The sequence below is a fragment of the Gymnoscopelus microlampas genome (assembly GCF_963454915.1).
Source record: "Gymnoscopelus microlampas genome assembly, chromosome: 1".
In the NCBI taxonomy this organism is placed as follows: Eukaryota; Metazoa; Chordata; class Actinopteri; order Myctophiformes; family Myctophidae; genus Gymnoscopelus; species Gymnoscopelus microlampas.
In genome coordinates this window covers 11580750-11608299 of record NC_139962.1, presented here as the reverse complement: position 1 = coordinate 11608299, position 27550 = coordinate 11580750, and the positions used below count along the sequence as shown (strand labels likewise).

General features: G+C 41.5%; 1 protein-coding gene across 1 annotated transcript; it reads left to right on the top strand.

Moving 5' to 3' along the window:
- The first annotated feature begins 12572 nt into the window (after positions 1–12572).
- Positions 12573–25953, top strand: LOC311045721 (para-nitrobenzyl esterase-like). Its single transcript, XM_084057736.1, has 10 exons — positions 12573–12651; positions 14901–15177; positions 16051–16480; positions 18888–18995; positions 20228–20424; positions 21034–21227; positions 21331–21389; positions 22618–22785; positions 24222–24452; positions 24936–25953. The coding sequence occupies exons 2-10, from the start codon at positions 14908–14910 to the stop codon at positions 25076–25078; spliced, it is 1800 nt and encodes a 599-aa protein (XP_083913862.1). The 5' UTR covers positions 12573–12651; positions 14901–14907; the 3' UTR covers positions 25079–25953.
- Positions 25954–27550: the final 1597 nt, after the last annotated feature.

Genomic DNA, 27550 nt, shown 5'->3' with positions numbered 1-27550 from the left:
ATATATATTACCTGGAAAACAGGTTAAAGTAGTTCCACCGAGTCTTCTCTCAGTTATGATTTATTTCATATAACATACACACTTCACAATAAATCCCTAACTGTCTACTGCTTGCATTTGTCCTTTTACTGTTATATTTACCCAGCATTTAATACTGCATCCTTTTACTCAGCATAGCAATACTGAACTTCTTACTGTCTATCTAGAGTCTAGATAATGATTAATGATTTCTCGCAGTCCAGAATGATTAATATGTCTAGATTCTAGACATATTAACATTCACATTGTCTTGTTCATAGAACCTTCAGAATTAAATCCAAAATACAATAAACATTCTTTTCAATTCAATATATACATTCCAAATCAACACATCCTGTAACCTCTTGTGTCACTCACTATTTGCATTGACCCTTCCCAAATTCGTCTTAATTAACTTGCATCTAATGGTGCATTCTTATACAAGATGCTCTAAGCGCCATTAGGACTTAGCATAATCAGTAACAGTAATAATACCAAATGAACATATTATTTACATCTGCATTTTGCAGTTACATGGTTTGAAACCATTTCCCCAAAACCGTTTTCAACACTGTTCACAAAATACATACACATTAAATAATAAATGGAGCCAGCCAGTATATAAATCAAAACACAAATCTAATACAAAAAGAATGGAGATGTGATACCCAGACACACACAATTAACGGAGCAACGTGGTGGATGCCATTACAAACATTACAAACAATAAGACACTTTTCAATCACTCCTTTTACACTTAACTTCAACCCAAAAGTAAACACAGTAAACTCCAGACGTAACATAAACAACAACAATAATTTCTGTGTGCTTTGTTACCCACCTGGAAACCAGGTTAAAGTAGTTTAGAAGAAATAGACAGTGAAACATGAACCTGTTTCCACCGAGTCTTCTCTCTGTTATCAGAAGAAGAACCAGTGGCGCATGCGCACTAGACTACCTCAACGTCAATCTCAGAAGGCAAAGCAGGTTGATACCATAGTGTTGCACTGCCACCTATTGACCAAAGTTATTATTGTTTTTGGTGAAAACATTATACTGTATGACACAACCTGGGTTTGAAAGGTAAATAAAATACATACACTTCTCAAAACACTGTGACACATAAAACAATCACACTAATGTGATGACACTTTAGTGGGCATCACAATAGCATCAACATTTTTTAAACCACTTTAAAGACTATTTTATACTTCAGCTATTCAAAAACATTAAAAACATGTTGCACCGTGACTCCTTGTGAGCTTGTACTATAGGCTAGATAGATCTGCTATGTTTGAAACATTTTGTACAATGTGGAATTTTGAAAAATCACAAATATATTCTCTTACGGAGGTCCCTGACACAAAACATTTTCAGAAGGGGGGTCAATGGCCAAATACGTATCAATTTGAGGGTATGAAAATGTTTGAGAACCACTGCTCTACAATAAAGTGTGGAGGAGTGGATCGAGGAGCCTTCGATATTCAGGACCAATCTGTTTTTGTGGACTAATAAAGGATGAAGAAATTTAAACAAAGCAAAAGTCTACATAGCCTAAGGCCTATGGCAGAGGCTGCCGACTGTTATTATAGTTGTTGTTGTTATCATCGTTGTTGTTGCTGTGCATCTCTCTCATGGCTGCACACTGTTAGTTCAGTTGTTAATTGTTATTGATGTTGCAGTGCATCTCTCTCTCTCTCTCGGGTGTGTCTATAAATTAATGAGTATGGTCTTGACCTATTATACAGTACATGTAAAGTAGCCTGACACTCAGCCTGAATTTTCATTTTGTTTCACTCCATTGGCTAGCGATTCAGGGGCTGGAGCAGGCTACATGTAAAGTGCCATGAGATAACTTTTTTTGTTGAATTGAATTGCCTATATCTCTTGCACTTACTGTATATCCAAAGTTATTAGCCTATTGAACACATGTGTTGCAAATCAATTTCGGATTTGATGAATGCTTTGAAATTCAGGACACACTCATATCTGTTGTTAATTGGTGAGTCACCAATGTGTTGCTGACACCCTTTAGCCTAAAGACAGAGGAGACAGGTTACAGACGAGGCTAAATCATTATAAAACGTCGACAAATCCCCATGGCAGCATTGACACCATGACCCTGGTCTCATGGAGAGATTAAGGAACTCTGTCTAGTACATTTTGACTTCCGGACTTTTGCTTGTTACAGAGTATTGATACTTTTACTTAAGTAAAAACAGTTTGTACTTTTCCACCACTGGTCTTCTTCACCAAGAACCCCTGGTGTCCTTGTCTCTCCAGCTCTTTAATAAACGGAAAATGCATTTTCAGGTCGGGATACCAATTTTAACCAATCATACAGGATGCCTGATAAACAAATGAAATTGGAAGTTATGACACAAAGAAATGAGCAGACAAAATTGGAACTGGAACAATATAAAATGTATTGGCCTAAAGACCTGGAGAGATGGGGAGATCCCTGTTATTGAACAGACACTCTATAGCCATGATTAGAATATAATGCTTTAACCTTTAACTATTTTTTTCCTACCTTTGAAGATGTTGCACTACAAATCATCAGACGAGAATTGTCTTGAGCACAGCCTAATTTGTCAGTAATCCAAGTGACTATGGTAGGAAAAGCACGTTTCTTAAACAAAAGCCAACTTTATCAACATATTTCATATATATCAAAACATTCATTGACTTTTGTTATTTTTTATTTAATTGCCCACATTTCACTTCCAACTAGCCTTGACAATGTTGAAGAAAGAAAGAAAAAAAACTCACTTTCACAGCACCTCAGACAGCGACCCTCATTGAGCAGAGTTATCCACCTTGCATGCAACGTTGTTCCGCCATCCGCCTCCCTTTTCAAATGAAATGTAAAAATAAAATCCTTTTAAACACTTAAACCCTCTACACTTCGGATCAGCTCTACTTGGTCCGCTCTTTTTTTCCCTCTAGGCCTACAGTACACAATCTCTGCAAGGCATTATGAGATTATCTGATATTTTCGGTGAATGTTCCACCCAGATTAGGGATGAATGATAGGGGTTCAATATAGTACCTTTATTAGAAGGACAAACCTGTTGAGATGCATCATCTCATTTTCGAGGGGGTCCTTAGCACAAATGAACAAAGCATATAATACACAAACAATACAACAGAATACATCCATGTAGACAGACAAGACAAGAACTCTCCCAAAACTAGCCACCCCACAAGTTCTCCCCATAGTAGCAAACTTCATATGGAGACATGCCCATACAAAACTATAACTATTGAACGCAAAAATAACCATACAAAGTACAAACCAGTACAAACATGCACATGCAGTAAAATGCATTAAATGCTCAAGCAGGGTAGCCTACAAACATTAACACTGAAATACTGCAGTACATTACATTTGAATGCACATCTTTTGAAATTCTGGGGATAATAAATAAAGGATGGTTATTTGTAAAAAAATATATATATACAGTTGCAACAGACAGTATCCAGTGTGCTAAGGTAACAAAGGTAACAAATGTGTTCTAATGCTAAGGCATAGCAGCAGATTAAGCCTGACCTATTGCCTTAATCCGACTCCTCGTTCAATGTGAATGAAGGATTAAGGGAGAAATTGTTTTTTTTAAAACGGTTTCTCTTTACAGTTAACTTGGGGATTAACTCTCCTGTCTTCATATTAAATCCTCTTAGGTGTCCATTGGTCAATTTGCGTGAATAGGGACTGTACATTAAATACTATTATTGACACAAAGTTGTCAGCGTGGAGCAGGAGAGAGAGAGAATATTTGACACAATACAGTAACTTCCAACTCAATTTCCTTCACATATCATTGCAATTTAAGTTGGTTTGTCTTCCGTCACAACCAGAATGAAACACTGGTACTTTTTTCTTCTGGCATTTCTTGCTTTATAAGGCCATATTGCACTAACCTTATTTATAGTCCCTCCAGAAAATGCATAATATAGTAGTAGCCTACTTACAGTAGACCTTCAGTCACAGCATGGACAAATTAAGTACATCATTCCTTGAACCCACTGTCTCTGGGGAGAATGCTATTAAAGTTAAGATATGACGTTAAGATAAAAACATAATGTTGATGAAACTATAATGAATGCACATGTCCTGTTACTTAATTGTTTGATGTCTCTTTTAATGCCTGTTGTCTCTCTCCTTCCCTTTTTACATGAGATGTTTTTTATACTGCCGTCTTGGCCAGGTCTCCCTTAATTGTTTAAAAATGTTCCAGCGTGAAATGTTGTGAAGGGCAATCCTGGCTCTATAGTGCCATGTGGCACAGGTAGCACTGACTGTCTCTCCACACTTGGCTATTGAAGTAGGTGTGGAACTGACAGAGTGTAGCGTTGACATGGTCACAGACACTGCGCCCAAGCTGCTTATCGGACCTGAAAGGAATCAGCTTAAACCTGACTGCTGTCTTACGTTTTCAGACTGCAGGCCCGAGGTCAGACAGGAGCAAAAGTAGAAGAATTCCTCTTTTTTTTTTTTACAGCTGCATGACTTGCCACCCAGCACTGCGTTCAATTTCCATGTGTCTAGCTCTAGCAGAGTGTGTCTGTGTGTGCCCATGTGTGCACGCACAGACATACACACACGCACACACACACACACACGTATATCACATATCCCATGCTCATGTGTCGACCATTCTCGCAGTCCAAAACATTCATTGCTATTGTTGCGATAGTGTACATGCCATAAAATGACACTCAAGGTACTGTATGGGACAAACATCTACGTGAAAACATAGATCATGGTTGAAGTACCGGGCTTCTCTGAGGAAAGTATTACCAAAATACTATAGCATCTATTTAGCATATCGATAAACACGATGAGGAGATTGCTTACTCACTACTATTCTCCCTTTCACAATGCCTTCAAAGCCCTCCTCCACCCCACCATACAGAAAATCACATCACAAGTACCATTCCTGCAGGATGAGCACACGGGCAGTGTGGTGAAAAAGGCACAGCAATGCCTCTTTCACCTCATGAGGCTGAATAAGTTTGGCATTGGGCCCAAGATCCTTCAGGCATTCTACAGTGGCACCACAAGAGCATCCTGATTAGATGAATCACCGCAAAGCACTGCAAATGGTGGTACGGATAGCCCAAAGCATCAGTGGGTATGAGCCTCCCTCCATCCGTGATGCACACCAGCTTTTGCCACCGGGTCGTATTAGTAAGTTGGCGACGCCCCCTTCTGTGACGCACGCGGAACTGCCTCTCACATGGGCGGACGGCTTTAAATTACTCCCAAAACCCCTGAAGTACTAGATGGCACCGTGGCGTCAACGTTAAGCATTAGCCTATCAATCCATGTGCCTCGGGATCAAATCTTTCTCATGGCACATCGTTTATTTTTTTTAAGTTTTTGTCGCCCCTAGCAAGGCAGACCTCTCGGCCCGTTTGGTGAAAACAGACTATAGCCCCTAATGTTAAGTTAGGAAGTAGTTGGCCAAATAACTGTTACAACGTCGGAGGGGGCGCCGTTTCTGGCGGACTTGAGCAACGAGAGGCACCGCCGAGCGAGTCACCGTGCCGAACGTTGCGAAGTCCGCCAGAACCGACTCAGCACCATTTGAGTTATGTACCAATAGGGACAGAATCTTAATTATCATACACCCCCCCCCCCCCAGGCAATGCCAGCACCGAGCATTATTTTCCACCATAGAGGAAAGCCGTCCAGTGCAATGCTGTCCTCCTATAGAATGTGAAGCATAAGGGCGAAGCAGTTCCGCATGTGTCACAGAAGGGGGAATGTAACTACGACCCGGTGGGAAAGCAGGGCTTGCATCCACGACATATGCAACGGACAGTGTGTCTGTTGCACACACACACTCGTGCGCGCACACGCACAGAGTTAGAAGCAGCTGTGCATACATAATCACACACAAACAAGTAACCTTTGATGGTTCACAGAGCGGCTGTGTAACAATGGCAAGGCACACAAGCTGAACCTGCCATGTTCTGAGGCAACTCCCTCCACAGTCACGCACTTCCCCAACTTGCCAGGCACAGACACCATGGTAAGAGACACCATGGCCCTTTATTGTTCTTATTCGGAGGGATGGATTTGTCCCAGTCTCCTGGGTCATATTCCACCAGCTGAGCTCAAACCCAGTTTAGGCCCTCTGATGTGCTCCTTGTGGGCAATAATGAAGTCAGAGAGCCCAGCTCTGGGCTGCTCCAAGCGATTCCATATTAGTCACAGAAGGACGCCTAATGCACAGACGGCTGTAAAAGGACTTTCAAGTAGCCATGGTCTGTGGACTTTAGATGGCTCCCAGTTGGCCATTCCTGCTGTATGTCTTCCTAAAGGGTGCTAAGAATAGTGTTCATTGCGGATAAGACGACACCCTTGCGAACGGTATTGTTTTTGGTTGCTATGCAATCAGTATAAGAAAAGTGCTTGCAATATTCCATGTGCGTCAATGGTCATTCCATTTAACGTTTCATGAAGACATTATGGCAGAGCATTGAATACATTCTGTTCAGTATTGAGTTAGACTATAATTTTCTCCCAGAGAGAAAAAGTGCACACTGTCGTCATATTTAATCCTCACCTGAACTCAGAAACTCAGTGAAAGTAATTCAAACAAACTGCTTACTAAAGTACCATTATGGCCTCATACAGCTCCAAACGGAAGAGCAAGCAATTTCACCTTTTAAAATTGCGTAAAGGAGCAACCTAGCAGAAATAGAGACTTCATCTACTTTGACAGTAACCTGTAATTTTCACATAATGGCCATGAATTAACTCAATCACCTATAGAAATGACATGCCTCAGCAGTGGAAAACATGCCTCACAACTTTATGAAATACTGACTTGTGAGGAATAATGTGACCAAGCCCAACCCAACTCGATTGTTCATTTTGTCTTTCAGTGTTGGGTGGTGGCTTTTTTATTCAATATTCAAAAGGAGAGTTATTGATTCAAACTAAATGTTTTATTGAATTAAAGATAAAACATTTTGGCAATTTAGACATTTAACGTAAACGATTGAGCTTTTTATAGGGAGAGAACAGAGAACCCTCGCCTTGAGTCTAAGACGCTGGTGGTGGCAGTGCAAATGAACTTCCTTCCATCTCAACTCCAGACAATTCAGACTTTTAATGAGGTGGAGCTGGGAATAGAGGTGAGTTGCTCAACGCTTGCTGAAAAGAGAATGACAGGTCAGGATCAGAGGATGTGATATTTAAAGACTGAGCCCAATCGCCTGGCTGGCTGACGATTGGGTAGAGCTCTCGCTTCAAGCTGTGAATGAAAAGATATTTGAGGAGAATTCCCATCAATAAACTAAAGTGCAAACATGAAAGCGTGAGAGAAGAGATCTTCCTTATTGAACTTAAAGGGTCTACACCATGAATTTTAACTTTTTCTTCATTTTTGTGTGTTTTTGGTCTCCCCCACCTCTCTTCTGTTCCAACAAATACCCGACTTCGAGCATGCAGGCTTTCATAGGCTATCTGTGGTTTTCATGTAAATTGGTCTGAAAACAGTCCGTCAGATTTGTTCCCCCACCCTACGTCACGTCTGGGAACAATTCCTCCCGTTTTTCAGTTCTAACCAAAAAAAAAAATCGAAAAAAAAAGTTTTTTTTTTTTCATTTTTTTTTTTTTATAATTTTTTTCTTATTTTTTTTTTTTACCTTTTCCACACAGAACCAGGACATGACATGCATACAAACTGGCTCAATAGCGCCCCGTGCCAAACAGGACAATGTGGTATTGCAGGTATAAGTGCTTTATAAGCCAGAGAGAAATTAGTTGGAATGAGTATATCTGAGGCTTGATTTAGGCTCAAACCTTTTGAAAAACGTTTGAGGGACATAAACAATATGATATCAAATATTATTATTATTTTTTAAATTCATGGTGTAGCTCCCTTAAAGGCTTAGAGTTAGAGCTACAGTACATTATACTGTACTGAGCCTGGTTCACTGAGCCTGAGATTTGCGGTGCACTGAGTTGGAAATCCTTAATGTACAGATCATAACCGGTGGTCTGGCAAATTTAGCCTATATATACACTTGTCCTTACAGCCAGTTTGTTAGATAACTTTGTTAGATAACAAAGTTAGACTAAAGTTAGGCTAAAGTTGGGCTGGTCATTTGGGCAAGGAAGAACTGATTCACTTTTCACAATGATTGCTCAAAGGGGGGGAGGACTTCTTCTCACAGAAATACATGCTGTATAACTTCTGAAACATAAAACTATGTGTGCCTATCAGCAGATATACATTTTTGGCCCATTCAAACAAGATGGAGGCATTTACAGCACTGAACGCATACAGCGCTGAACTGTGGGAAAAAACAGTGGGGAAAAAAAATGTGGAAATGGCATACCTTGACAATTGCATAGCGTTGCTGGTGGTACAGTATGTGCTCTACTGCAGTCATTCTAGTTTACAATACTGTCATTTTCTCTTCAGCGTCCTGACACATTGCAGCATGGAAATGTTAGGTTCTGGTTCAATTCAACTCAAAAGGGAATTCTGAGAGGCCAATTGATTTATAATTGCTGTTGGGTATATTGATGAATACTGTGTTGCACTGTGAGCCTTGTAGATCTGCAATTTTTTGTAAAGATTTCGAAATATTTTGAAAATTTGCACCTATACGTGCCCAAAATAGGGACACCAGGTCTGTCTGTGTTTTATAAATATGTAGCTAATGAAAAGTATTAACAAGGGCTTGTGATTAAATAATAACTACATTGAATCCACTGTAACACAGGTTATTTTTTTCTCCATTTCCTGAAAAGCAACGGTTTTGAACAGGTTTCTGCCCGACAGCGACAAAATTATCTTTGTAGTTTACCATTCAGCATGATACAAATCAAATTCTGAATCATTTCAGCTTTTTTCAGTACTGTGGAAGACTGAACCCACACACTTTGCATCACTAGTCTGATATTTGAATATTTTGGAACACTTTAAAAAGCATTGCACCAGCACCACTTGCATCAGAAGCATTGTTCAGAAAAAAGGGATTGTAGAATTAAGTTTGTTCACAGCAAAAAAAAAAAAAAAGCCCCGCCTCTCTCTCTCTCACGCACACACACTTACGCACGCAAGCACGCACGCGCACACACACACACACACAGGTTATGTGGGAGTACCATAACTCTGGCCTGCTACTGTACTGGATGAGATGGATGTTTTTACCCCAGTGCACAAATGTGATTTTGAGACAGTTGATATGCTGGCTGAAACTGCACCCTTCTTCCTCTCTTCTCAGCCAATTCTTTTTATAGCAATGTGGAGGGTAATGCTATTGTTACTGAATGGATTGTTTGTGAATGAGAATGAGAGAAAGTCCAAAAGAAATGGATGACGGAGCCCAAGCGACGGGAAACGTGTACGTATAACCAATGGCGGTTGCATAGTTGCAGGTACATCGACACAGCCTGCACAGTTTTACCACTTTCAACGTGGCATCCCTATTTTGGGCATGTCAGTAGGTGAAAGTTAAAAAAAATCTTACACAATATTTAAACAATTTCAAAATTGTGATCAAAGGTTTATAAGATATTAATAATAATAATAATTTTAAAAAGTACAAATATGAGGTATTTCACCAGCTGACCAATAAGTCATATCAACAGCCACACTTGCATTCCTTTTACATTTTAGTTTTTGTGTTAGATAAAAGTGACAGAACCCATAACCACAGCAGGCATTGGCCAAGTTGTACACTGTTGGCATAACATAGGTTGTAAATGTGTGCAGATGACCAATGTCCGTTCAAATTCCCAAAACCACCTTCACAACAAGTGTTGCTTGAGATGCCCTTGAGCAAGGCATTTGCACCAAGTTCCTTCAGTGGAACTGCTAGACTCGCTTAGCCAGATGATTGAAGAGCTTTGCCTTATTGATACATGGGCTTGATGGGCCCAGGCCCAGGGGCCCACCCCCCAAAGTTCAGGGGGGCCCTCTAGAAAACTGGGCCAACTGAGACCCACTGTTCAAGAGCCTGATCCTGAATTTCCGAAGGTGAACCAAAAAGACCCCACACATACAGAAGTACATTTTCAACTGTCACGGTGCGAGGCAGAGAGGTGTAGGACCCGAGCGCAGACAGTGAAGCGGAGGCAGGAAGTTCAGATGCACTGGGTTTTAATAACGGACAAAGAAAACAAGGACAACACAGTAGGTCACTGACTGAACACAGTAACAACATTAACAAACCAACACACACCGTAAACACAGCGGCATATTCACCCATAGACATATAAAAGGTAGACGCCTCGTCTGGCTCTGAAGTGTATGTATGGCGGACGCACTTCCGCTTCTGGGGAGCAGCTGGAAATGTCCGTGTGCGTCACAGAAGGGGGCGTTCAGTAGGCCAATCAGACGCAGGTGGGGGCGGGACAACTAGATTCTGACAAGTCCTGGAAAAGACGCGCTGTGGTAAGGTTGGCCACAATGGCCAGTAGTCAACACGCTGTGATTGGCCAGTGCCCGTTCCCCCCGGAAATATGGTGGGCACCATACCAAGCATGTCGCTCCAATGAACTGCAGAGGCCAATGAGGTATCTAGGTTTCTATATCTGTGTATTCACCTGTTTCCTAGGCTGTGTGTTTTCCACTTCCTGTCGATTTCATTGGTCATCTGACCAGTTTCATTGGATCAAATCGACAGGAAGTGGAAAACACACAGCCTAGGAAACAGGTGAATAAATTGACAGGGACTAACTAGGCACAGGTGAACTCAAAAGCCAATCAACACTGGGATAGGCTGGGGGACCAATAGGACACAGGTGGAGAAAACAAATAATCAAACGGGAAGTGAGACAAGAGAGGTAAACCGTAACTAAGCAGACAGGAAGACACAGAACAAAGCTACAAAATAAAGGTACGCACGAGCAGGGCAACAACAGAGTAAAAAATAACAAGACTAAATACAGAACAACAGAACAAAGGCCTAATAAGTCCAAGACCGTATAAGGGCAGTCAAGGGCTAAATAATAAAGTCAAAGTCCAAGGCCCGAGGAACAGACCGTGACAGCAACTACCTCGGGCCCAGAGCAATATGGGGCCAACGAGGGCTAATTTACGATGGTCAGAAGGGGAATCGCCTAAATGGTTTTGCAGTCCTTTCTGGTTGTCAATGCCCCCTGGACCTTATAGACTTTCTCAACCTTATAGGCTTTTCTCACCAAAAGTTCCTTTTCTTCACCATTACTGTGCCGTTACTGCTGATGAGACAAATACATTATGAGAAAAAAAAATGTAGGTGGTGGGATTCGTCCCTGCTGATAAATGAAGAACTTTATAATAGGCTATTATATACTGTACACATAAAAATTAAACAATTACCTAATACAGTGTAGCCTAATACTGTAAATGAGGCAGTGTCAGGCCCAGGAGCCCATGGACCATCCAGCCCTGACTTTCGACCGGTCCTTCATATTGGAACGGTATCTGGGTTGGTTTTCAAAGCAGTATAGCCTAGGCGTAGGCCCCTACATAGCATTTAGATTTCCCCAGATAAGATGTATCGGTAAACAGAGAACTCTGTCTGGTGACTCAAGATTGGGGTTGTACAGGGCAACTGTATGAATGTGGGCAGCCATAACCACAATGCTCAGTCAAATTTCACTGGTAAAATATAGGCTAGACAAATCACTTGAAGCCTTATCTTTCATATTAAAGCACAATGGAAATAGCTACTACTGGGTAGTTAACTATTTAAACTCAGCAGCCTGTATGTTGCTGTTACCACTCCACTGGATCAATAAAGATCAATTACAGATATCCCTGACTGGGCAGAAATTCAGACTTCCAGGAATACAAATCAATCTCCCTGATCAAACAATGAAGGGAGACACTTACCGTCACCCTTGGAGGCTGCCTCCATCATTGATCTGTATTGATTTGACTAATGTGGTTTCTGTAATGCTGGTGATAGAGCTACACAAGACGCATAACGGCATTATTGGTACAGACCTACTTGGTTTCCAAGAATACAGTATTGCACTGTTCCTTTAAATAGTCACGCAGCAATGTAACGGTATAAAGAGGAACCGAGTCGATCCCATAGCCCGTGGGGACGAACGCGCCGTCATTGGTTAGATGGTTGGTTGTTTATAGTCAACGATTGGTCGTCAGCACGTGCCAAAGCTTCTACTGTAGAGTCTTGTCTGAGTAACAGAGTAAATATACGTTGTAATCGTATTTATCCTGGGTAGAATAATTACTCCTTAAATGTTTGGACACTGTTGTTGTCCCCTCGATATATATGTTCCATATGTATTCATCAACGCAATTTATATGATATTTTGCTAGTGGTGTAATGAGTACTTTTACTTTTGGTCCTTTAAGTATATTTTGATACCAATACTTTTGTATGCAAATTTTGAATTCTGGACTTTACTTGTAACAGAGTATTTCTATGCAGTATTGATACTATAAGTAAAAAATGTGAGTAGCCTATTTTTTCCACCACTGCCTTTTGCTGTCTGTACTATGCTGCTTGGGTTGCCTGACAACGAATTCGCTAGCCAATCATAGCGCGACCGTTCGCATCCTGTCTGTCCGGGCCATGGGATGTATCCTCCTGAAGCTGACACATTGGAGCGTTGTTGTTGTCGTTTCCTGCGAGCTTTAATATATGGTAAGTAATAAAAGCCTGGAGTTTAATTACATGTCTATTACTATGTATGTATGTATGCGTACGCTACACATTAACGGGTGTAGCGTCGTCTTTGAGCAACAATGCTGAAGCGACGTGTCATTCTAACGGAAGACGCAAAAAACAGTCCAAGAAACTTTGTCATGTAAAGAAAGTTATTAATTATAGTTTTGAATTATTGATTCTAATGCTGCACCTTTAGCGTAATAATTGTTGTACAACCGTTCTAGTGAGCTATTATCGACATATATAGCACACATTGATAGTGACTGGTTGGTTCCTTTGTTTTAGTGCAGATTATTGTTGTCGCATTCCGTAAAAAAAGGCGACACAATGCAGCAACACAATGCAGCAACATCTGGGGCGGAAAGCCACATTAGTATTAGTCCATTGACGGAAACACCTGATGCTGTCACCGCTGGATAACAATAAACCTGCAGACATGCATCATAATATCCGCTTAATTGTCAGCATGCTCCAGTATGATCCTGCCTGATAGAGAAGGACTGGAAAACAATGTATAATGTAGCCTACTGCTGGGGTCTGCAACGTTTTTCAGGCCAAGGACCCCTTAGCTGAGAGAGAGATGAAGCAGGGACCCCCACTACATTGTTTACAAATACAAACGTCACAAACGTGTTGCAGATTCAACTTTTTTCATAGATTTCATACTGTAGATAGCTTCATTGACTATCATCAGTGCTGTTGATGAGAATGTCAATCCCTCCACCGTGAAAACTAAACAATAAACATAAAATAAGCATGTTACATAACATAAGTGACAACCATGCACAGCATGTAAAATAGGCACATTTTACCAAAGTAAAATACAGACAATTCAAACAAACAAACAAACAAATACCTCGTTGGCTGCATGCTACACATAAAGGGAGTACTCTTCAGTCTTCAGGTCCTTACTTATAACCCTTTCTTATGACTTTAGACAGTAACCTTTCTTATAACTTTAAACAGTCTCTTGTGACCAACACAAACGGAGCCTCTGCACCTTGCTTGTTGCTCGCTGCTTCTTAATTGCTTAATGCAAAAGTCCTGTGTGAACCCCACTTCACGTGAGAGCAGACCAAACGAGACACAGAATAGGACTTTCACACTTCAAAATAAAAGTAATACCACAACTTGACAAATGACCATGAAATACTGTATACATAAATGTGACTTGAATAACTTCTTAATTATGAACTTGGACTTAGAAATAATACATTGTATTAACTTATAATGACAACAGTTACAAACTCTGTATTCTCTTCTCATATTTGGTTTTGCGTCACGGTAACTTTAACTGAGTATTTCAGACTCAAGATTTTCCTAGCTATCAACTGTGTGTGTAAATGCATATTTTTTGTTCATTTCAGACATTTAGCTATTTAAACCTTCAATTCTTATTACTTGATTCGCCCCTTTTCCATCCTACACCAAACCTCTTTGCCACGAGCCATTGTGAGCTTGCAGATCTGCTATTTTCGGCTAATGTTCCCCTCGGAATAGGGATTCTAGGGTTCAAGTGGTTAATGTAAAAAAAAAACTCCTATCACACAAAGATTTGGCAGACACCTTATAGTAGCTCTGAGGACCCCCTAGGGGTCCCCTGTTGAAGACCCCTATAATGTACAGGATGAACTACTTAAAGCCCTATTCATAAAGAAAAATACAATGGTCGCTTTGTCAATACTCATGAGTATTGGTATTAAAATGACGTACACACTTGCCCCATGCCATGGACATAACATAAGTAGCCTACAGCAGTGGTTCTCAAACTTTTTCATGTCAACGACCCCCAAAATGATATGTATTTGGCCGTGGACCACCTGGAAAATATTTTGTGCCAGGGACCCCCAGAAGCAAAGATTTGAGTTTCAAACGTTCGCTTTAAAAATATAATATTCAAAGGTTAGCACAAATTTTCACGGTTTTTCAAAAATAGCAGATCTACAAGCTCATAGCGCGGCACTGCCGCTATGAGCTTGTATATCTGCTATTTTTGAATAGCTAAAGTATAAAATATCCAAAGTGGTTAAAATTATTGTGATGCTATATAGTAACACATTTTGCTGGGGACCCCCTGGAACCCCCCCAAGGACCCCTGGGGGTCCCCGGACCCCACTTTGAGAACCAACGGCTTACAGGCTACATCATTTTGAATGGCTATAGTGAGTGTGGTGGGTGAAGTTGCAATCTGTGTTCCCCCCCCCCCCCCCCCCCCCCCAACCAAGAGCGGAGATGAATGAGGACGTGTTCGAGGTCCCAGAGAGGACGGAGTACCGCTACCTGGTCCAGGAGGAAGGAGAGGAGGACGTGCAGTATGTCCACCACAGACAGAGACACTACATCAGCCCCTTCCTCGTCCTCTCCAGACGCTGCATCTTCCTCATCTGCGTGGGGGTGATGTCTCTGCTCGTCCTGGCGGGTTACCTGGCCTACGTGGCCCAAACGCTGCCCCCGGGTCTGGCCCAGGTAGCCACCGACTGTGGAGAGTACAGAGGACGACATGTGAGTTTACGCTCTTCACGCAGTTATCTCACAATACCAGTATCTAAAGGTTTGTGGGGCACCTACGCTGGACACGAGTTTTAACTTCTTTTTTTTTGTCATTAAAGTATTTGTTTATTTTTCAACAAATGAACATGACATAACAGACAGAGACCAACAACACAACAGTACAAATACATTTAGAAATTTAGAAAAAAACAACAACAAAAATAAATAAAACACAACAAAAACAGGCAGTCAAAGCGGACACCCCTTTATTATCAGTTGTGATTATATATCAATTGTGATCTGTTTCAACATATGATCAACGCAGCAAACCCTTTATGTACGAAAAGAAGTAGTCCCATACTAGATGGAACTTCCCTTTTACATTGTTTTTCCTGGCAATCAGATATTCATAAGATGCAGTCTCAGTCATAAGTTGTGTCCATGAGTTTTAACTTTTGACCAGAAATACAGGAAGTTCAGGGCTACAGGAAGTTCTGGTAGGCTGGTGGACAACATTTAACCTTGTACTTCCTTTACTTCTGTTTTAGAAATTTTAGGCAATAGTTATTTTCAGGCTTTATCTCCTCATGTGATATAGAACTGGGAATGAGGTTGGAGGCACCTACGATATCCAAAGTTTATATTCCATGACAAAAGTTACTATTCCCTTGGAGTTGCTGAAAGTGTACAAGTGACAACATAGTAACTTGAATTTGTAAATATAAAAGGCATTTCGACAACACAATATTAACAGCCTCTGATCTTAGAAGCATTTTGAGATTTTGTCTGACTCTCTCAACTTACTCCAGCATATCATGTGACCTGTTAGTCCTATATCTGCTTGTTTGGCATTTCTGTTCAACGACGCCGTCCTCCCTTTCCCAGGTAAACGGCGCTTACTCCTTCAAGGGCATTCGCTACGCGGCGCCTCCCACCGGCAACCAGCGCTGGGCCCCGCCGGCTCGACCAACGTGCAGGACCACCGGCGTCACAGACGCCACCCGTGTCCGCAGCATGTGCCCACAGGTGCGCCCACTGTCGGAGGGGACGGGGAACAAGGTAATGGGTCAGGAGGACTGTCTCTTCGTCAACGTGTGGACGCCCACTCTGAACGCCGGCGCCAGGCTGCCCGTCATGGTCTGGATCCACGGAGGCGGCCTGAGCATGCTGAGCGGGGCCGAGGAGGGCTACTCGCCCACGGAGGAGCTGGCCGCCGAGACGGGAATCGTTTACGTCAGCCTCAACTACAGGCTCAACGCCTTCGGCTTCATGGCGCTGGAGATTCTGAGTAACGGCTCTCCCACGAACACCTCAGGTCAGTCCTCTGCACCGTTAATGATGTAACAGTGGTATTAACTTCTGTGGAAGTCCAAGTGTATGCAGCTTTTCATTGCAACAAAACCTTTCATACACTAGAAAGTGGAGCGCAAATCTACAATGAGGAGGCATGCCCCAATAGTAATACTCACACAGGGAGAACTTAACCCAAGACCTGAAGCCGATTCTACAAATGCCTGTATGTTTCTATATCAGTGGTGCTCAAACTTGTGCATGTCAAAAAATGATATGTATTTGGCCACCGACCCCCATCTCAAAATATTTTGTTCCAGGGACCCCCAGAAGCAAAGATTTGAGTTAAAAATGTTCGCTTTAAAAGAATATATATTCAAAGAGTTGCACACATTTTCACGATTTTTCAAAAATAGCAGATCTACGAGTACCGCGCTATGAGCTTGTAAATCTGCTATTTTTTAATAGCCAAAGTGTAAAATAATGCTTTTTAGCTCAAATCAAAAAATGACACAGATGCGTTCCAGGTCTTAATGGGTTATGTAATTATTGTAATCAACTGTGGGTAGAGATGGGCTAGAATGAGAACCTGCCTATACAGTTAGTTAGAGATCCAGGGTCCGTAATTGAATACCACTGATTTTGTTACTTCTTGAGGTAAAGCCTAATTTGTACAACATGTTGTTAGCTTGTAGATTTTGGCAAGCAACACCGTCATGCAGTGGAGTATAAATTAGAGCTTGTTGTAAAGGATTGTTTGCTAAATGGTTTGCTTTTCTGTGGGTTTAGCTCAGCTCACTGCAGCATATCTTGTTGTGTTTAAAAGGTTTTATTGGTGGCACATGTTACGTTATCATGAGCTGTTTATCCCATCTTCTGAGCTTTAGTTTGAAATATTGATGGTGTTCAGATTTCACTCCTGTTGGCTGTATTCTTTTTCTATTAAGATATGAATAGTTAATGTCTAGTATAGTGGTTTGGATAACTGGAGGTCATTTGTCTTGCTTGGCAGAGGATTTGGGAAATGGGGTTTCTTTCCTAACCTCTGCATTACATTGACACACGCGTGCACGCACGCACGCACACACACACAGACTAAATGGCATGTGTTTGAAGTTGAGCATTAAATGTTGCATGTAGCATACAGATCCCCCTGTAACAGTGATATGAAATTAATCATGAAATCTGCATGGCACAATGGCTCATGAAACCAATGTTTTCTGTCTGTACACCACCCCCTCTCTCTCTCTCTCTGTCTGTCTGTATGTCACTCACTCACTCACTCACTCACTCATAGGGCTGTAACGATTACAAATTTAAGTTGACGATTATTTGTCACTCAAATAATTGCGATTAACGATTTAATTGTGTGTTTGATATCAAACATTGGAATGTATGAAGCCTTTTATAGGCTTCGTAATAAAAAAATGCACAGGGCAGATATGACAAATAACTTAAACATACAAAGACATTATTGACATTATAATTACATGTTTAAAAAAAAAAAAGAAATAGCTGATCTACAAGCTTACAACGCGTCACGAAGTGACGCGTTGTAAGCTTGTAGATCAGCTATTTCTGCGTTTTTTATATTTGAAAATGTGTGAAAATGTTTCAACACGGATCGATTATGCAAACATTATTGCGATTATCTCAAATAATTGCGATTAGACCATTATGTAATAATTGTGACAGGCCTACTCGCTCACTCACTCACTCACACTAACACAGGCACATGCCCGCACACGCACACACACACATTTCTTTTATATTTCTGAATGTGTGGCCTGTTCCCATGTGCCCTCCGTTTTCAAATCAAGAGTTAAATTAGGTTTGAGCATTTCTGGAACGCTACGGTAGCTGGTTTTCTGACGGAGAAAATGGGCCATGGGAAGAACAAGGCCATATGAGGGGTTGTCGTTTGGTAATTGCTAATGTGTGTGTAATGTCGGCCAGTGGTGGAAAAAGTACTCAAATGTTTTACTTAAGTAAAAGTATCAATGCTGCAATGTAGAAGTACTCTGTTACAAGTAAAAGTCCGGAATTCAAAATGTACTTGAGTAAAAGTACAAAAGTATTGGTATCAAAATGTACTTAAAGTACCAAAAGTAAAAGTACTAAAATGTTTGAAAATAGCAGATCTACAAGCTCACAACGCGTTGCGATGCGACGCGTAGTGAGCTTGTAGATCGGCTATTTTCAAATAGCCTAGGTATAAAATAGCGCTAAAGTGGTTAATGTATGTTTTATAATGTAATCATTTAAATCTGCAAAGTAACTAGTAACTAAAGTTTTGAAATTATTGTAGTGGATTAAAAGTACAATATTTGCCTTTGAGATGTAGTGGAGTAGAAGTAAAAGTACTGAAGTACCTCAAAATGTACTTAGTTACTTTCCACCACTGAATGTCGCTACTCGCTGCCTCTCCCCAGGGAACTACGGCTTCATGGACCAGATAGCAGCTTTGCAGTGGGTCCAGAGGAACATCCACGTGTTTGGAGGTGACCCTGCAAAGGTCACCATCTTTGGACAAAGTTCAGGTACGAAATTAGATAGAGATGAAGACAACAGTGTAGAGAGTGAGGAGGTGACATCATGGGTGGATTTGAACCCATGACCTCATGTTTGGGGATCACTTCTGTTTTAAGAGTGACTTGCCCTTTGGAGTTCTTCTTCAATGAAGGTACAATATGTAACGTTTCTACGGTTACAAATAAACTAGAAATGATCTGCAGTAAATGTAAAAATGTCCTCACCACTATTGTACCATATAATATATATAATATGTTTGTGAACAATTCATTCTGTGACAAGACATTTTGATGTGTTTACATTGAAATTCGGCATTCAACTTCATTCCATCTCGTTGCCAAAAGGTATCTCCGTCTTTTAAAAGTACACGCATTGCTTATCCTAGTGTTTCTTTTAATGTTGTTGCATTTTGGCCAGGACACATTTTATCTGACGGTGCTGGGCATTTACCACAGTGAACATACACACCCTCTAGTGGATAGAAATTGCATTGCCCTTTAAAGGCCTATTTACACAGAGAAGTGTGGATCACGGATCACCTGTCAAACTGCAATGGTTGGCCAATGAATGACATGGGGGCAGGACTTTAATCAAATAAATATCAAGCCATTCTTGATTAGTTTGGTTGGTTCTGCTGCTGCAATAAACAAATTTGCGTGAATAGAACATTCATTGGTTTGATCTCATCAATCGGAAGTGATTCTGCTGGGGGGCCTTCACCAGTAATGATATGTTACATTCATGCCAATAAAGCATGTAGTAGAATGTATCAATATACATGTCACTGGTGTACAAATTGGTATAATAATCTGCGTAAAAGACCATGCCGATTCTAGTATGCTACTGTCCGGTTCCTGTGTCATTCAGAAATTACAAACAAGACGTCATACTGTGTATTGAGAAATAGAATTTTGGTAATTTTATTATTTCATAAAAAAAGTAAAAAATAAGTACAGAATGGAAAGTTTTACTTTGGTCAGCTGGCAACCAACCAACCGGCTGTCATCTACTTTTTTTCATCGCGGGTGGTCGGACTCGTAAATCACCTCTCTCCCCCTCCATCTCCCCTGGGCGATGCAGACTAGTGCATTCTGTGCTCCTAGCTATTCCCTGTGAGAACAGGATCTAACGGTAAAAAACTGAATAATACATTGGGACATCCTTGCCATCAGCAGGCACATGTGGTCATTTCTGTTCATCAGAAGCTTGGTTTTAATATTTAACCCGTCTGTCCGTGTAGGTGGGACGTCCGTATGGGCCCTGATGATGTCGCCCCTGGCAAAGGGTCTGTTCCGCGCCGCAGTGGACATGAGCGGCGCATATGTGTACAACGCCTCACTGAAGCAGGCCGAGTCAGACAACCTGGTGTTCTTGGAGAAGACGCGCTGCAAAGACCTGGCCTGCCTCAGAGGGCTCTCCATCAAACAGATTCTACAGGCAGGACACACACACACGCACGCGCACGCACGCACGCACACACACACACACACACACACACACACACACACACACACACACACACACACACACACACACACACACACACACACACACACACACACACACAGAAAGAGAGAGAGCAAAATCATGTCATATGTTCATCCTATATTAACCCATTAAGACCAGGGAAGCATCTGTGTCATTTTAGACATATTTGGCTATTCAAAAATAGCAGATATACAAGCACCGAGTGCCGCGCACAAAATGGGCGTGGACTGACAGATACAGAGATCTCCATATATGGACACAAAAGGGACACAGACAGATGGGTACAACAGGTATCTGATAAGGCCCCCCTCTCTATGACTTAGACATATCGGTCGGATTGACGGTGCGACGTAGGTGTGAGGGTTCTACCTAAACCTCTAGTTTAACAAATGTAGCCAAATGGACCAACCCTTGCGAGTCCATTTTGTTACATTTGTACACTATCAGAGTTACAAATACAAGATTTTACTGGGCACAAACCACCATTATTAGTGTCACTATCGAGAGAGTAATCCGTTAACAAGGGGTTTTCATTTACCCTCCATGCTCTTTCCTCAGGCCATCCCATGGGAGGAGTATCCGTCATGGGCAGCGGATGATCTGGAGGATCTCCCCACTAAAGGGAAGTTCTACGGCCCCGTGGCGGTGGTGGACGGACACGTGATCAGCGCCCCGCCTTTTGAGACGTGGGAGACGGGGGGAAACTTCAGCGACGTGCCGTTCGTCATAGGCACCACATGGCAGGAGATGAGGTGACTGCTCTGGCCATGCAGGTCGAAATGTAGTCCCAAAAGGTTTCACCACCATGTTGTGTATTATTGCAAACCCAACAGTTTATCTGCGTTTCCTTTGTAGACCCCCGTATGAGAACATCTCCACGTGGACATGGGAGGATTACCGGTGGTTTGTGACAGGTGAGATACACTATGGACAACATTCTGACCTCTTAAAGACGGGGTGCCGTGATTTTCAGTGACCCCCCCCCCCACCCTCAAACATAATCATCAGGTATTATGGTTATACTAGGAGGAAGATTTTTTTCAAAAAAGTGTACAGAAATTGTTAAAAAATATTTTTTTATGTGGACACGCCTCCAGTTCATTAAGTATACCTGGTTCTCACCTTAGCACCTCCTCCACCACCTTAGCACCACCCACCTGTCCTAATCCCTCCTCCTCCTCCTCATGCCCACACCTGTTGTGTTATGATAATGAGGGGGAGGGTATGTTTTTACTATGTCACTAAAGCGCTGTTTCTCTATTGGCACGTTTGACCCTCAAGGTTTCAGCCTCCAGGAAGAAACTCCAAATAGTCAGAGAAGACATAAAACACCATAAAACCACCACCGGGGGGCTTAATGTTCTATCAACCTCATAGACACATGAAAAACAGAAAAAGTGAAAAAACTTGGCACCAGCTCTTTAAGATTGAAAGTGTTGTAATGATGCTGACACCAGAACCAGGGTTGCCAGATCTGCTTATTATAATTTCCCCGCAAGATTTTATTTGAAAATAGCCGATCTACAAGCTCACAACGCGACGCGTTGTGAGCTTGTAGATCGGCTATTTTCAAATAGCTGATGTATATGTTAAAGTGCTCATTTGGCCCATAGTCGCTTCTTTTGGGCTGGTTTTCCTAGACCTGGTTGCTTGTTTCTCTCACAGAATCTGGCAACACTGACCAGAACCGCTGCACAGGTGAACCGCACCATGTCAATGTTGCCATGCGCAGAATAATACACAGTGGGTGCAATAATTATACCTGGGCCCCCAATTAATTATTATGAGCAGGGGGACCCACAACAATTCCTACACCCAGGCCCCTTGTGGAAGACTTGCGTACCACTGGCTAAATTACTTTGAGTTTATTAATCTTATTCCTAATTTTAAATAACACACACACATAGGGCCGAGAGGGTGATATCTGATTATCCCAAGGGCTGATATGATTGTAGCTGACATCGCCGCCATGTTTGCTGCATTGATCAAATGCCGTTTCCGCCTTGTCTTTGTGACTAAATAAGGTAGTGTTATGTGATGAATTAATTATCACATAAAATGACATTACATCTATATACATACGTATTGTATTGTATTTGTGTATTTACATTTCCCCCTCTCTGTGTGCTGTGTCCAACTCAGACAAACTAAGGCCCTTTGGTGAGGACCTCCCTGAGCAGGCTTTGGAGCTGTACCCCAGCTCTGCTCCTTGTCCCACCATAGACCGCTGTCCTGAGAGGATGTACTCCACCATGGTGTCAGACATGAGGTGGACCTGTCCCCTCAATGACCTGGCGAGGAGGGCTGCAGGTACGCTGGCATACATAACACCGATTTAAAACCATAGTTCTCAAAAGGTGTACCATGAGACAAGTGCAAGTGTGCCTTGGGATTTTCAAGCATCAGGAATGCTTCAGGAATGCTTGCAGTTCTTCTGCAGGAGTGCAGTAGTTGGAAGAAAGGAGGTGTCATTTGCAGTAATTGCTGAATTGTTTTGCTGACTTGGCTCTGTCTTCAACAATCTCGTTTTTTTGTCCACAGATCTGTACATTTTATGTGTTGGCAGAAATACTGTACCTTCAAAATTAAAATTCTATGGGCTGTGAAATTATCTTTAGGGGAGTGTCTGGCTTTAACCGAGTCTTTGTGTGAAAAGATAACAGAGGATCAGTGTCCTTTTACAGTTTTTACATTTAGCAGTGACAACTGAAATTAAATACCCAGTCAGATATTGTAAATCATGATTAATTATGGTACACACTAAAGTTCTCAGTGTTGTTCCGAGAGCGTAAAATGGATCTGTGTACATTCTAGAGATATACTGTACAATAGTTACCACGGCTTTCTTAACCAATGACTCACTCCTGGCCTATTGTCACTACATCACAGCTAGGTGGTTGTCGGCTCTCTGGTTTGCGCCAGGCTGAGCAGCTCCCTTTGGGTGTGATATACTGTAATCCCAATATGGCCTGGAATGAGTTATTTCTTTTATAAATATAAATATTAACTCGTACCAATTCATCTTTCTACAAGAAAATAGTTCCCAACTGCCTGTGCAAACAAGGTGGTTGCTATGCAACGTTAACATTTACAGTAGATTATTTGATTTTTATTTTTGCTAGTTTGTCTCATTGTGCAGGTTTGCCTGCTGTCCTTTGCTGTTTATGATACTGACATAGAAGTTTAGCCATGGAGTGATATAGATGGCACGTTTATTATATCACATGCTAAGGAAGCACGTTTGTGTGTTGTAGCCGCCCGTGCTAGATAATAAAACATGAGGATTTGAAGTGAATGCTGGACATCTTGTGATTTTGTTGTATTATACCACACCTACCAACCTGCGATTTGACATGCTTGTTTTATAATTCAATATTTATAACTCATGTATTAATGTACGTTTTAGTGTTTGGCTTAACCCATGAAGACCTGGAATGCATCTGTGTCATTTTACATTTCTTTGGCTTTTGAAAAATCGAGATAATGTGCAAATCTTTGAATATATATTTAAAGCGAACATTTTTAACTCAAATCTTTGCTTCTGGGGGGTCCCTGGAACAAAATATTTTGAGATGGGGGTCGGCGGCCAAATACATATCATTTTGGGGGTCTTTGACATGAAAAAGATTGTGCACCACTGATATAGAAACATACGTTTTTTTCAGAATACTGTTAGGATTTAGTAGACATTTGTAAGAATCGGCCTCAGGTCTTAATGGGTTAATAAATCTCATCTCTGTTCCCAGCGGCCTTGCGCAGTCCTGTGTATCGGTACGTGTTGACACACACTCCGTCCGGCCCGGTCAACACATCAGCCGCCGGCTTCTTGCGCTTCCCTAGCCGCTTCTCCTTCCACACGCTGGATGCGGTGACCTTCTTCGGCAAGCTAGAGTCCGTGCTGAAGAAGCCCCTCTCTGTGGAGGACAAGGCCTTCCAGCAGCTGCTCACACAACAACTTGTCCACTTCGCCAAAGAGGGTAAAACACAAACGGGCTTGTGTGTGTGTGTGTGTGTGTGTGTGTGTGTGTGTGTGTGTGTGTGTGTGTGTGTGTGTGTGTGTGTGTGTGTGTGTGTGTGTGTGTGTGTGTGTGTGTGTGTGTGTGTGTGTGTGACTTGAGATCAAATGGGTGTACCTTCATGGAAGTTGATGGGAATGATCAGTAGGCTGTGTCCCGAAGAGGCAAAGGGGTCAAGGGTCACTGTTAAGGTCAGTATTATAGAACCGGTCTCAGGAATGGAGAGACGCAGAACTATTAGTGTAACTGTATTGTACACCATTGTCTTTGTTATACAGTAGTTGTGTTGCGGACTCTGCCATCCACTAGAGTTAAGAATGATTTTGAAGTCTACAGTATATCTTTATAGTTATCGTTGTATTAAAGTGCTTGGCGTGAACGTCCCTTAGTCTCGTTTCAGTACTTTTGCTAAGTTTAATTAACACCTTTTACTCTTTCTTCCAGGTAAGATGACGGACCAGTGGTCAGAGTACCCTACAGCCATTGCCCTGCTGTCCCACGACTTGTCTGTAGTCCACAACGACTCTGCTTTCCACTGCCAGTTGTGGCGGGACAGGGGTTTCTACCCCTACGCCGTAATCAACTGACCCCACATGACTCCAGACCCAATCTTCTGGCCCATTTGGTCACCCAGTCCTCTCCCCCCGGGTGTCATTTGACCATTATCATTAACCACTAGTCTTAACTGCTCTGTTGCATTGAGGTATAGCACCCCATAGAACCTAATGAGCCCATGTTCGTGGCCATTTTATGCCAGGACCAGTATTTATTGAAGTAGAATAAAGAGCAGCATATGAAGACGGCTGAAAGTGAATGTGAAGTGTGAGCATGGTTGTGGTGTGAGGATTCAGTGTTTTTTTCCAGTTGCAGAGTGAATGTGGTTTGTGTGTTAGTGGAATAAAGTAGGTTGATTTGTGTAAGTCGGTAAGTAAGTTTATATTTTTATAGTTTGACCCCATTTTAACCCATTAAGACCTGAGGCCGATGAAAAAAAAAGTTTTCTAAATCCTAACGCTTTACAAAATACATATATATATTCAAAGATTTTCCCAAATTTTCACGATTTTACAAAAATAGCAGATCTACAAGCTCGTAGCCCGGCACTCGGTGCTGCGCTATGAGCTTGTATATCTGCTATTTTTGAATAGCCAAAAAAATCACACAGACGCGTTCCCGGTCTTAATGGGTCAAAGTCAAACAATTCTTGTGACCCCAGGATTTAAAGCACATGGAAAGTAATGTATGTTTACTTTTCAGTCAGGTGGTCTGACTTAATTTACCACTTAAGCCCCAAGGTTGTGTGACGTTGTTTATGGGCAAACATTTTTTTAAATGTTTGCCCAAAATTGGGACACCAGGGTGTCAAAGTGTTTAACAGTATTGACTGAATGCTAACACAGCCAAAAAAAAGGAAAATATATATATGTATATTTTATGTATTTTATTTTAGCCACTAAAAATACATTTCTTCCATTGGACTGTCATAATTGTATGTTTTTTTCACAATATTGTTTGTGTATTTTTATACGAGATGTATTTTTCCCCACTGTATGGGATAGTAGACAGTCAGCCACAGGTTATCGTAGCAAAAGGATTTTTTTATCGAGACATTGTTTAGTACATGGGGTTCCTAACTCCAAAATGGGGGAAAACTTTGTAAGTAAAAAAGTTAGGATTTATGATTTTGTCATGTTGTGTTACCTTAAATGCATCCACGTACGTTTTAAAGGGAAGGTATTGCCACAGGATGTGTATTCCATGAAGTACTGCTGATTGCACCAAGTCATTTAACAAACATTCTCTACTGACACTGATATTAAGTGCACTCTCTGTTATGTGAAGGGATTTTTTTTTAATGCATTTGTTTTATTTTCTGACTGACAAAATGGTCAAAAAAAAAACATCATTTTCTTTTACTCTGGTGGAATCTCTTATCATGCAATGATCAAATGAATTGTTATAATTTGCTTTGAATATCTTCAGTAAATGATCATGAAGGGATTGAATATCTCCTAATTTGTCTGTTCATTCACTGCTCATTGTTTGAAATGTCCAAAAACAGTCAGTCCTCCCATTCAACTTCAAGATCAAACGCCACACGGGCCAGCAGATGGAGCCAGAATCGCACTTAAATGGGGTACCGTGATGATTCTGTTCCTTTGTAGACGATCTATCTAATAATCAGAAACTTACATCTAGGGTATATATGGTCTTCAGTCTACGATCCCATCGCCTGGAGTGGCGATATAGCGTCGTGATTGGCTGTTTTGATGTTGTCAGGCAACCGCTGGTTTTCTAAACGAGTTTGCATTAACTCGTTTTTAGCTAATCTTATCCTCAATATACATAATGAAAAATGAGGATATACAGGTACGTTAGGTTTGTGTTCCAGTTCATAAAATGGCACCAAACAAACTACCTCTGTTATTGTAGACATTGTCTTGGATTATTTTCTTTGGACGGTGGTGTTTCCTTGACGTGTAGACCCACGCCATTTATTTGATCATCAAAGCATTGCCTTTGGATGATTTTTTTCTTTGCAGTTTTAATCATGTAAAAATGCTGCAGCCTGTCAGTCAGTCAGTGACCACCTAGCCATGGTGGACCACACGACAGTCGCCTGTCACGACGACCGTCATGGATGAACTTCAACCTGGTGTTTGCATGTTCTCCCTTTTTGGCCGGTACATCTACATAAACGTTCAGATGTCAAATATAATTTGCTTACGCCATGGCCACGGATGTTATAATTATGTACGGGCCCTCCGAAGAACCCGTATCTTCAGTATTGTTCAATAAAAAGCATTTTAATCCAATCGGTGGCCATTTTCTTACCTAACATATCACAGTGCAATACACCTACCAACCGATAGGTTCACGCAGTTGAAAACACATGGCAATACGGAGAAAATGGCCACCAATCGGATTAAAATGCTTTTTATTGAACAATACGGAAGATACGGGTACTTCTGATGGGCCGTACATCGTTTTAACATCCGTGGTCATGGGGTAAGCACTTTATATTTGAAATCTGAACGTTTATATAGATGTACAGACCA